The sequence below is a fragment of the Cephus cinctus genome, unplaced genomic scaffold (assembly GCF_000341935.2).
Source record: "Cephus cinctus unplaced genomic scaffold, Ccin1 Ccin1_scaffold0013, whole genome shotgun sequence".
NCBI classification, from domain to species: Eukaryota; Metazoa; Arthropoda; class Insecta; order Hymenoptera; family Cephidae; genus Cephus; species Cephus cinctus.
The window spans coordinates 82,585-93,451 of record NW_014332762.1 but is presented as its reverse complement, the minus strand read 5'-3'; the positions used below and the strand labels follow the sequence as shown (position 1 = coordinate 93,451).

At 38.0% G+C, this 10,867-nt stretch overlaps 4 protein-coding genes across 5 annotated transcripts; 2 read left to right on the top strand and 2 right to left on the bottom strand.

Moving 5' to 3' along the window:
* Positions 1-1,003: 1,003 nt before the first annotated feature.
* LOC107263458 (U6 snRNA-associated Sm-like protein LSm2) lies at positions 1,004-1,945 on the bottom strand. Its single transcript, XM_015730686.2, has 4 exons — positions 1,702-1,945; positions 1,564-1,631; positions 1,401-1,491; positions 1,004-1,326 (listed from the first exon to the last, which is right to left on the bottom strand). The coding sequence occupies exons 1-4, from the start codon at positions 1,702-1,704 to the stop codon at positions 1,201-1,203; spliced, it is 288 nt and encodes a 95-aa protein (XP_015586172.1). The 5' UTR covers positions 1,705-1,945; the 3' UTR covers positions 1,004-1,200.
* Positions 1,946-3,135: 1,190 nt separating this feature from the next.
* LOC107263464 (hemolymph lipopolysaccharide-binding protein-like) lies at positions 3,136-3,844 on the top strand (the record flags this gene model as incomplete). The annotated part of the gene is made up of 1 exon (XM_015730697.2): positions 3,136-3,844. A coding segment is annotated over one exon (354 nt), but the record flags the coding sequence as incomplete, so codon positions are not given.
* Positions 3,845-4,569: 725 nt separating this feature from the next.
* Positions 4,570-7,191, top strand: LOC107263451 (hemolymph lipopolysaccharide-binding protein). Of its 2 annotated transcripts, none has more exons than XM_015730673.2 (3): positions 4,570-4,728; positions 5,003-5,060; positions 5,169-7,191. In XM_015730673.2, exons 1-3 carry the CDS (start codon positions 4,629-4,631, stop codon positions 5,584-5,586), a joined length of 576 nt encoding a protein of 191 aa, XP_015586159.1. In that variant the 5' UTR covers positions 4,570-4,628; the 3' UTR covers positions 5,587-7,191. The 2 variants fall into 2 exon arrangements, with proteins under 2 accessions (XP_015586159.1, XP_024936276.1); XM_025080508.1 differs by having other exon boundaries at positions 5,151-7,191.
* LOC107263467 (LIM homeobox transcription factor 1-beta) lies at positions 6,765-10,690 on the bottom strand. Its single transcript, XM_015730711.2, has 5 exons — positions 10,003-10,690; positions 8,588-9,007; positions 8,058-8,363; positions 7,259-7,357; positions 6,765-7,021 (listed from the first exon to the last, which is right to left on the bottom strand). The coding sequence occupies exons 1-5, from the start codon at positions 10,121-10,123 to the stop codon at positions 6,765-6,767; spliced, it is 1,203 nt and encodes a 400-aa protein (XP_015586197.1). The 5' UTR covers positions 10,124-10,690.
* Between the last annotated feature and the right edge of the window lie 177 nt (positions 10,691-10,867).

Below are 10,867 nucleotides of genomic sequence, written 5' to 3'. Positions count from 1 at the left end.
CTTTTTCTTTTTTTTGATTTGTGAATGCTTTCTTCGATTCCCAACCACAGTTACTGATTTTGCGATATTTCGTTGGTAGAATGCATGTATTGATTTTTTCCAATTATAGAGACAACGTATTTGGAACGTGGAAAATGTATTTTTTTTATCAAAAAAGGAAAAAAAAAGTACATCTGGTTAACAGTATACAATGAATATGAGTTTCAAATTGATGACAATAAATGGGTGCGTTCAGCCGACAAAACGGGTGCATAATCGGTGAGACAACAGTTGCGAGTCACCAGTGATCGGTAATCAGTGTCTGCTGAACGACATTTGTATATATCTAGCGGGTATATACAAAAAATGGATCCAGCATTATTAATTGCTTTGGACAGTGGGTTCGATTGCAATTTAATCAGATTATTAATAGATGATTTGATAGAACCTATTAATAATGATTTAGTAATGAGAGAACGTGGCGTTAGAGCCAGAAATTAAAGTTGTGAGGCGGTTATAGTTCCTCTATACATATACTAATAATTTGTTTAAAGAACATTTTCGAATGTCACGCATAAGTTTTGAAGCAAGTATACATCTTTGAATCGAGTGATAGTTTTAAAATGCACAAAATAAACTATATAACTTATAATATTGGACAAGTGCTAAGTAACCGGTTACGTTCAGAGTAAAATCTAGGGAAATCATTCACCGGTTGTGTCGGCTGAACGCACCCAATAAATCCTTTATTTGAGAATAGACTTTAAAAAATTGGAACTGAATAGTTTACTGAATTCATTTCTTGTAAAAATAAAAAATTATCCAAGAAGAATAATGGATCGTGAAGGTACCAGTAAAAAAATTTTTTTTAAGGTGTCATTACTTTAGATTCATAGACGTTTTGTTACACCTCATCGGATGATGGTAATCATATTGTAAGCTGTATATTTTTTTAAGAACATACCAAACTATAAAAATTTTGTTCATATTATTAGCTTTTGCAACTCTGTAAATAAAGAGCTTATAAACATAAGCTACATCATTATTCTAGTTCACAGAACTCTTACAAGCATACAAGATATATTATTTAATTAAAAATTTTACACCTTCAGAAAATACAGAATGCATTTTAATTGTATGCACGAAAACATAATTGTTCATACTTCGCATTCTTGAATATAATTAGATAGTTTGTCATTTCGAAGAATGTATTTGAATGAACTATCGCGTTTGTACAGCAGCTTCTTTCCGGGCAGCATCCTGTAATAACTGAGTATCCACCTCATCACCAGGAAGTTGAACGTATCTCACAACCGAGCCACGAATAAAACAGTTCTTAACCGACAGCTAGAGTAATAAGGAAAATATAATCACAATGTATGAAACATACCTATAAATTTTATTATAATATGATCACTCACCATGTGTGGATATTTATCAGGATCTGTCACACTAATATCTGTCAATTTAATATTTAGATACTGATCCACCGAGTGTAACGTGCCACAAATACTGTAACAAAGTAAGACTAAAGAGCACAATTCACATGTATATTTATTATTAACAACGATAAGGATATTTTACCTGAGATCATTTTTTAATTCGACCACTACGTCCTTTCCAATTAACGATTTGAAGAAAGAGTAGAATAACTAAAAGATGCACAAGCAAGAGGTTAGAAACAATATAATCTCAGAATCGATATAGAACATGTACACTTACCATATTTGCTGTCTTATTACGTTTAACAAATTATAATGATTATTCTGGGTAGTAGATTGTTAATTAATTATACGTAATTACAACAAATAACGATGCCGAAATTGTTTGTATCCTCACATTCAATTCTCGTTTCGTAGCGGTTTCCGCATAACGTAGTATAACATAGGTTCATTAGATGGCGACCCTGTCGAAGTCTTTTCTCAACACAGTCGATAGATACTTCGTTCCTGGCTCCGTTGACTCTTGACCTCTCAGAGATAATCTGATAAAGAAGAAATACTCAGCGGTGTTACTGATAAAAAGCATGAAATGAATAAGAGGAGGTAGCAACGGTAGGACCAACCTTCAGGAGTAAATATATGTATGAAAAGAAGAACAAAATTAATCTAGAAACTTATATAAAAATTAAAACATGTTTCTTCTTGACAATTACTTAATTGAAATATTTAAAAACAGATTCCACAAGTTTATCTCTTAGTTGCCACAATATTTCAGCATTACTTGTCTCAATAGTCGTTGCGAAGAATTTAAATAACCAAGAAACCAACTGTATTATTTAGAGAGGCTCATGCCTCTCTCATGCCTGTTTTTTAACTCACTATGCAATATGGGTTATAACCATATCGTTACGATACAATTTTGTTTATCATAAGCAGCGAGGCGCACTCAGTGCGCGAAGTAGTTACTTCGTACCTTCAGTGTGTGAAATGAATTACGTCACACGCTGCGCATCAAAATGCGTGAATCGGACACTTCGTACACTATCAAAAGCCATGAGAAATCAAATTTCGCATGAGTTAAAAAAAAATTGTTCAAACCTCTAATCTGACAGTAAAAAAAAACAATAATTTTTATTTTTTATTCACTAACAGCCGGTATCTGAACGTTGGCTTTGAAATAACATAAAAAACCACGTATACGGAGACTGAAATAAATATAAATATTAACAATCATAGTAATCCAGTGTGAATCTTTAACCAGTATTTATTGGTTTACAAGATTTATTCCTGACGTTCGTATCTGACAGCAAGATACGTAGTTGTCAAATGTACCATAAGAAACATAACCTCCTCTCACCTCCTTGAGTTCGATTACCACACCCGATACACTGTGCAGTCTCGATGTATTTGAAATAAAACGGTTTAACCTTATCTGGGGGGTTATCCAGATCATAAAGACATGGTGAACCTATACACACCCATATATAAAAGAATTGCTATAACAGATTCTTTGGCAAAGACGAACACTGAGGTTTCTGCCGCGAAGACGTTCGAATGTACAATAACCTGAGGTTAGCCATGTATATCATAAATACTGTAGTCACTTTGGTTCTGGCTATGACAATGACAGCCGTTGCAGCAGACGACTCAGCGAGCATAACGAATCAGTATAGATATTTGAAATTGACAATTTTAACGATAACAATAATTATAATGTAATGTAGCTAGAAAAATTTGCGAGGAAGAGGGTGGCTATTTGGCCATCGTTAATTCTATAGCCGAGGCCGACGTGCTTAAAAGTATTTTTGAAAAGGTTAACCCTGCCGCTATAACCAATTCACCGGAGAGTGTCAGATACGCAGCTATCGGATTTCATGATCTTTATCAGGAGAATGAATTTATCACTATACACGGGGACAACCTGTACAAAGCCGGTTTCACGAAATGGCTACCTGGGCAACCTGACGATACTATCGGTAAGGAGAATTGCGGCTCGTTGCATATTAGCGGAAGACTCAATGATATTAATTGTCACACCCGATTTCCATTTTTTTGCGAATTACGTTAGTAATATTAACAAAAATTTGAGTTATACAATTACGACGATCAATTGTGCTTTAACGATGTGACCTTTACTCGACGAAAAATATAATAATTTGAAAATATAGTTCATGACTTTTTCTTTTTTTTTCTTTTTTTTTCTTTTTTTTTTTAACAATACGAAAATTAAGCGCGCGAACCCTGAATACTCTAGCGGCGCTGCAGCCGAGGATCGTTCAATGTATTCGCTTATCGATAACTTGGAAATGGCTGGATGGATTTTAATCTACAAGGTCTTAAAATGTTAGGAAAAAAACTCGCTGCATTTTCTTATACCAACAGAAAATGGCGTTCCATTAAAAAAAAAAAAACATGTAACGGGCTATATCTCGAAATCAAATTAATATAGAAAAAAAATCAGTTGTATGAAAAGTCAGCCCTTTTGAAACCATGTAACTTTTGTCTGAAACTTTTCCCCGTATCTTCATCGGTAACGAAGATAATTAAGGTCCGTACTTTCGGTGAGACACCCTGTATATACACATATTTATATTAAATATTTGTTATCCTTATTCCTCTAAAATATCTACCTTTAATTTTTTAATGATACAACAAATTTCTTTTACACAGTTCAATAATTTAAGAATCCAATGGAGTCTTGTATTATGCAAATGTGACTAAGAGCTACTTGGCAGCTGTCAATGATTATAATTAAAAAATAACTGTATAAACTGTCAGGAGGAAGTGTCAATAAAAATATTTTTGTCGAACATCATCGTTTCATTACGTAAGTGCATTTGTTGAATTCCATGCAGTCTGTCCACGTGGTCATGTTCTTTGACAGTTCGCAAACAACGCAAACCATAACAAATGACACGTGGCCTGGCGTACCACTTTGTCGGTACGAATGAAGCAGCTGCAAGGATTTTCCACTGAAATATATTTTATTTCTCTGTTTTGGCATATAATTATATGACTGTGTAACGTGACACGTTAACCTCGCGAGCCTATTACAGATAACTTAACTATATATAAATTTGACGTCTTTGAAATAAACATGTTATTATCAGGGAATTCCCAGTGTCCGATTACGGCTTAGATTTAAATAGCGCGAATCGTCCGGACGATTCGCTTATTCTCCACTAACAGTAAGTCATATAGTTTCTAATGACAAGTGCTACAAGTATTTTCGTTCTGATCGCCTTGCCGTGGATGACAGTTGCCACACAGGATGTCATCGTGGGTAAATTGGAAAACGATACAATTGGTGATTATAAATTTTTTAATTATTTTACAAATAAATCTTGTCACTGTGAAACGAAACGACTGATAACCGTATAAGAGGATCGAGGTAAAAACATCCCTGTGACTGGACACGTTTAAGTTACCTGACAAGACGTGGGTGCAAGAGAGATAGAAATAGGGTTTCTTACAAAAGTCAAGGAAGTGAAACCGTGGCGCTAGTGTCGGGCTATTGGAAATTTATATAAGGTAATGATATTTTTAAAATGTAAAATTTTTGAAATATAATTTTTTTTTAGTACAAGATCAAGGATGTTCGAATTCGGGTCAACGATCGATACCTCGGGACGATTACGAGTGAGTGAAGAATGTAATTTCTATGTAAAAATTTTTTTTTGGAAATGGAATTAATTTTGTCAAAATTTATATTAACTTTTCATTCTTTAGATGCTATTATTTTTTTAGGTATTACGCGTGTCTGGGATCGTACAGACTACATACGCGTGGAATGGCGTGGAACGACGCGCGTCACACCTGCGAACAAGAAGATGGACACTTGGCGATTATTAATTCAGCAGCGGAGGCTGCGACCTTGATCCAATTTTATCGAAAAGTCGGAACGGCTAGTATTATTCACGCTGCGACGCAGGAATTCGTCCATATTGGTTTTCACGATTTGTATGGCGAAGGAGACTTCGTCACTATACACGGCGACAGTATATACAAGGCAGGATATTCTAACTGGGCAGGCGGACAGCCAGATAATGTTGGTAACAATGAAAATTGTGGCAGCCTTTACTTCGGGGGCGGATTGAATGACGTAAACTGTCAGATGAAACTGGGTTTTATATGCGAATTAAAAACTCGAGTCGGATTTGAATAGTCAGTCGACTCTCTGTAAGATAGCGCGCAGGGGCCTGGTCGCGCTGTACAGGGACGGCGCTACATTACGGGGTGCCCCTACCAGAGTCGGTAGACGAATGTTTGACGGAGGCGGAATAGAGAAAAGTCTGTGAGACGGAAAAGTGGGGGAAGCATTCCCCTCGCGGTAATACAGCCTAGAGAGGCGGTTGAGGGGAAACGCGAAATTACGGAGCGCCTCTCTAGAGAGAGAGAAGCGCTGACGATTGGTGTTAATAAAAAATTTATTTTTATATCAACAATTGATAATTCTTATCAATGCCGGAGCGGAACTTGTGCTGTTAAAATAAAATGTTTTATCAATGTCTAATGATTTTTAGGACTTTGTTTAGATATCATCGCCAAGGGCTTTATCAAATTCTTGAATTCGCCTTCGAGCGCTTATCATGGAAAAATGATTAAAATATTAAATTTATCATGGACCATTTGGCGCATGCAGCCTCGTGGCCACGTGTAGAGTCTAGGGAATTTATTATAAATTTGTACTTCTTGCTTGCGATGTTGAATTATTTCTCTTTTATTATTATAATATATTAAAGTACACTCATATCCTTCGAACATAAATACAAATATGCGCTGGTCTTTTTTTTTTTGATGTCGAGACTCGAGAAAAATTTTCAAATCACGTCGATTATTCCTTTACTCATTTTCGTTCACGCGCGTTCTTTGACGTGCTGGAAGATTTTTGGAAAATTTTCATCCTTCCTCGCGCAGCCTTCGGTTCTGTTCGTAGATCGTGGTTTTTATTTCGATTTAAATAATATCTAGGTACATTGGCAGCACTTTGTGTCAGCGCTGATATAAATATATAATTGGTCACAAATATAACACTTAGCAATTAATACTTTAACGCAATTCTCATTGACGCGTCATATCGCAAGAGCCTTGTTACTGATAATGACTTTTGGATTGGTAGCCTCTGTGCGCGTGCTAGCTAGTCATCTAAAGCTACAGGTTCCTCAATTTTTCATTTCACTTTCTTTAAATGAAACACAGCGTTTTTGTTTTACACCGATAGGAAAGTTTCTATTCGTTTGTCCTTTAGAGTGATCTGGCGGGAAAATGTGACGAGTTTGAAAAAAAAATCACAAAATAAGTATAACAAAAAATTTTTTTTTATTTAAAAAAAATGGCCAAGGATTACGCGTGATCGCCACTGAAGTAGCTACTCTGCATCATGAAGAGCTTATCGATAGGATTGTGCATGGCAGCGTGCAAGCTTTGTGATAAGGATGGTGGGTCGTGGGATGTTCCTCCGTGATGAGAATGGGAACCACCTTGATGACTTCCGTCGGCTCCGCCACCTTCGCTCTCGCCAATGTCGAAGCCAGCTTCCGTTCCGTCCAGGGACAGATCGCTGCTGCAGAAACTTTCCCCGGAGTTTCCTGGATAGGCGTCTGAAAAAAAAATATTTTGAAAACAAAATTTTATTGGCACTGTTTATTGTCGATTAGTCAATTATTAACATACGCCAGTCTTTGGTCGAGATAGAATTTTGGGTTATGTCGAAAATAAGACAGAAACGAGGAAGCTTTTTTCAAAAATAAATGTCACTAGATATGTCGAACGGGGTAAATTTATTTTCTGTCACTTTTTTAAAACTCCTTTTCAGTACTGTCAATCTTTTAACTTACCATCGGGTGAGTATGGGTTATTGGGGTTGAGCGGTTGGGTTGCTGAAGGGAAGCTAGAAGATTCCCCATCGCGCATGTTCAAGGCGTTCAAGTAATGACCTGCGAACGAGACGAGACGGTTGACATGATAGCCATAGATTTTCCCTAGAATTCCCCTAGGCTCCCCATTAACCTGTCCTCGAGAAAATTTATCACTAGCAGCTCGCTCGCCTTTCGCTCGACACGTGTTTCGCAATAGGATCGACAGAACTTCATGGAAGATGTTCGAAAACAAGACTACCAATCTTTGACATATCTAATTCTTCGACTTCTCCTTCAGGCTTCCCATCAACTTCAATCTCAACCCGATTTTTATGAAAATTTTGACATATATTCTAAGGGATCTCATCGATTCGTTCTCACTTGAGCTACCGACTGCTTCATTGTGCGACAACAAGTATAGAAATTCGAATTTGGCGCGTTAAGGTTGCTGTTTGGTATGAACAATACTCAGTATCGGCATCAGCGACAACTGGTGACAGACAGTTGAGTTTCGATCAGTAGCGTACTATGCGTATCGTCTTGGGGGGTTCTAGAAGACGAGGGCCCCTATTTTCCGATTATTCAAAAATGCTCGACGAATATGACGTAGAAGCTGTTCTTACTTCCGACGTCATTCAAGAACCAGACGCATTGAAGAGCAACCTTAAGGCGTATCGCAATGAAATATTCCAGGCCTATATATTTCGAGCGTCCCTCGAACAAACATATCTTCGAAATTCGTAAAAGAATAAATTTTGAAAATGAATCATGAACTTACTGTGATCACTGTGAGGACTCTCTCCTCTCCTCTCTTCCTTGGTCTCCTTCTCAGCACCAGGCTCAGCCTTCGCTTTTCTCTGGAGTTTCTTCATTTTCGCACGCTGATTTTGAAACCAGACCTGGACCACCCGCACGCTGAGCCCGGTGTCCTTAGCCAGCGCCTCGCGTACCTTTCGACAAGGTTTTGGCGAGACCTCAAAGGAGGCCTTGAACTGCCGCCGCTGTGCCGAGGTCAGGATCGTTCTGGGTCTCTTGGGTCCGCGACGACCGTCACGTGGTCTGCTCTCATCCAGAAGGTCATCATCTACAGGCGATAGAGGATCTTCTTTAACGCATATACAAATATATATAGGGTTACTCAGCAGAGACCCAGCACCTGAAGTTAGCAAGCTCATTTGAGTATCATTGCAAAACCATGTTCAGGTGGTGCGTTCAGGTTGAGTGACCTGGTGTATATACCACATACACGATAACTTTGATGAACTTGATGAAACGTATATTTGTTCCAAGGACAACCTTGTTACCAACCTTGGGGACTGTTAAGAAACAGCTCGTGCTCGAAGTCTCGCCTGCATATCGGCTGACCCTGTCTCAATATGAAGTGTGCACCTCGTGGCAGCATCTGGCCGCACATGCAGCACGCGAAGCACTCCACGTGGAAGATCAGTCCTGCGGCACGCATCACCAGGTCCGAGCAGCTGATCTTCTCCATGCAACGCGCGCACTTGACGCCGAATATTCTCTCGTAATCGGCCCGACAGTAAAGTTTGAGGTCGCGGATGAAGCAGGAATGTGTCAGGGGCGTAGCACATGCTGCACAACTTAGGCAGTCCTCGTGGTAGCTTCTCTCGGATACTCTCATCACGTACCTGTCCGCAATGCCGCGGCCGCAACCGGCACATATTGCCTCCAGAAGACCCGATTCCGTCTTTACGGATACAGATGGCTCTGCGTCAATTTTTATTAGGATAATTAGACGCGATATTTTTCAGTGAGAAATTTTGACTTTTTTTTTTTTTTTAATCAATTGTAAACATTCAGTGTCATAAATTTGTGACTGATATGCCATTGTTGAAAAATGGACTAAGTTCGTAACTGTGGACTTTGACGCTCTCGAAATGACAAAATTTCTCTTTTTACGTGTATCGGGTAAATTTTGAATTTTTCAAAAATATCATTCACACTGTCTTATATCGTATGACGCAAGGGCTGAAGGAGAGGAAGAAATTATTAAGCGTTTGCGTATACCGAGATCGACCTATATTTTTCTATACACTTTTTTTTTTCTTATAAATTCTATATATCTACATGGTATTTTTATTATATTAGGTATTTATATGAAAAATTATTTGGGTTGATGTACTGTATGTGGGATAGGATATTACTGAAACCGACGACGTCCCACTGACTGAGTCCTGGGAACTCGAGAAGTCATCGAGGCACACACCGTAATAGGGCCAATTGAGTTTTGAGTGGTGTTTTTGAAAATACAGTAGGGATTATGGCAGCCGCGAATGTATTACGGAAATCGCCATCTGTTGCTGAGAAGTGGTCCCTCAAATCCGTGGGTGGTATTGAAGTATTTGACGTGAGATACGCACGTCAGTCAAATGCATCATCGAGTGGCAATAAGGGTCCTGTGCATATATATCTTTAGCAAATATTGTACGTACGGACTTTTTTTTTTCATTTCACTACGAATCTTCATACTTTGAACGAGCATGTATCACGTCGAACGATAATAGTTTCAAAATTTTTTGTCCAACACGTTGGAATGCAATGGGCCATATTTTCTTTGATCGGTATCTGAATCCTAATTGAATTTTTTTTTGAAAATAATTATATTACCTTTTTTTAGGTTGTCGAAATTTCGAATAATTTTTTTTTGCCATTTCGGGGTTGACTGTTTTTTTTTAATTCAAAAACAGAATTCTCTCACTTACCGGGGTTATTGTTATTTACTGTAGTAGGGCGAAAGGGCATCGGATGTCCTGGTGCTGAAGCCAGACGTTGTTCTCCATGGTGATTCAATGGTTCCGGTACCGGCGGGTAAAACTCTAACATTTTTATAATTTTTTTTTAATAGCTCACAAACGATACTGAATCTTTTGAGTTACGATGTATCCTTTTGGAAAATTTCACAAAATTTGGTATCTCTTCTTGGTATTGTTGCTACCAAAAGACAGTCTACGCGAAGTCATTCATGCTTTGTCTTTTTGGTTTTTGATAACTGGAAATTTACTGTTATTAAAACTTAGGGAATCACTGTGTGGCTGAGAAAAAATAAAAATTGAGTCTTTTTATAAAATCATAATGGGGAAAAGTACACAAATATATTGTTCACCATTCACATTCACGTAGAGAAAAACATTTTGAAATTTGATACGGCAGACGTGGGGATCTTTTAAATAGTATATGCCAAAAGTCAAAATATTCTTTGCATGTTGACACTGTTAATTGTTTTTGGAAATCACTCCAACAAATTTTTGTTTCCTCAGAACTGTTCGAAATTTTGGACAAATCACCGGCACTCACTACCCCGCAAATTTTTTTTGATCGTAACTTAAACACTCGCGGAAAGTCAGACCGCGATTTTCATTATCTAATTGAGACACTTTTCCCTGAATCCTGATATCTCTTCGTTGCGAGTACAGTACTGTCAACCGATTGACAGACAGTCAATACGCGATAGCGCAGCAGAAGAATAACCAAAAGGTACGAGAAACGCGGGTCACCAGTCTGCGCGATGACAGTTTTTTGACAGACCGGAGCATGTGCGTGTCGGTTCTAGGGAATGATAAAATTGGA

Coding starts and splice junctions, on each gene's coding strand:
- LOC107263458 (XM_015730686.2), bottom strand. Junction 1,492..1,563: donor GAATTAAAAAATGATCTCAG/GTAAAATATCCT, acceptor ACTTTGTTACAG/TATTTGTGGCACGTTACACT. Junction 1,327..1,400: donor CTGATAAATATCCACACATG/GTGAGTGATCAT, acceptor TTATTACTCTAG/CTGTCGGTTAAGAACTGTTT.
- LOC107263451 (XM_025080508.1), top strand. CDS start 4,629: ATGACAAGTGCTACAAGTATTTTCGTTCTGATCGCCTTGCCGTGGATG. Junction 4,729..5,002: donor ATTGGAAAACGATACAATTG/GTGATTATAAAT, acceptor ATTTTTTTTTAG/TACAAGATCAAGGATGTTCG. Junction 5,061..5,150: donor ATACCTCGGGACGATTACGA/GTGAGTGAAGAA, acceptor TTCATTCTTTAG/ATGCTATTATTTTTTTAGGT.
- LOC107263467 (XM_015730711.2), bottom strand. CDS start 10,123: ATGTTAGAGTTTTACCCGCCGGTACCGGAACCATTGAATCACCATGGA. Junction 9,008..10,002: donor AGTAAATAACAATAACCCCG/GTAAGTGAGAGA, acceptor AAATTGACGCAG/AGCCATCTGTATCCGTAAAG. Junction 8,364..8,587: donor GTTTCTTAACAGTCCCCAAG/GTTGGTAACAAG, acceptor TATCGCCTGTAG/ATGATGACCTTCTGGATGAG.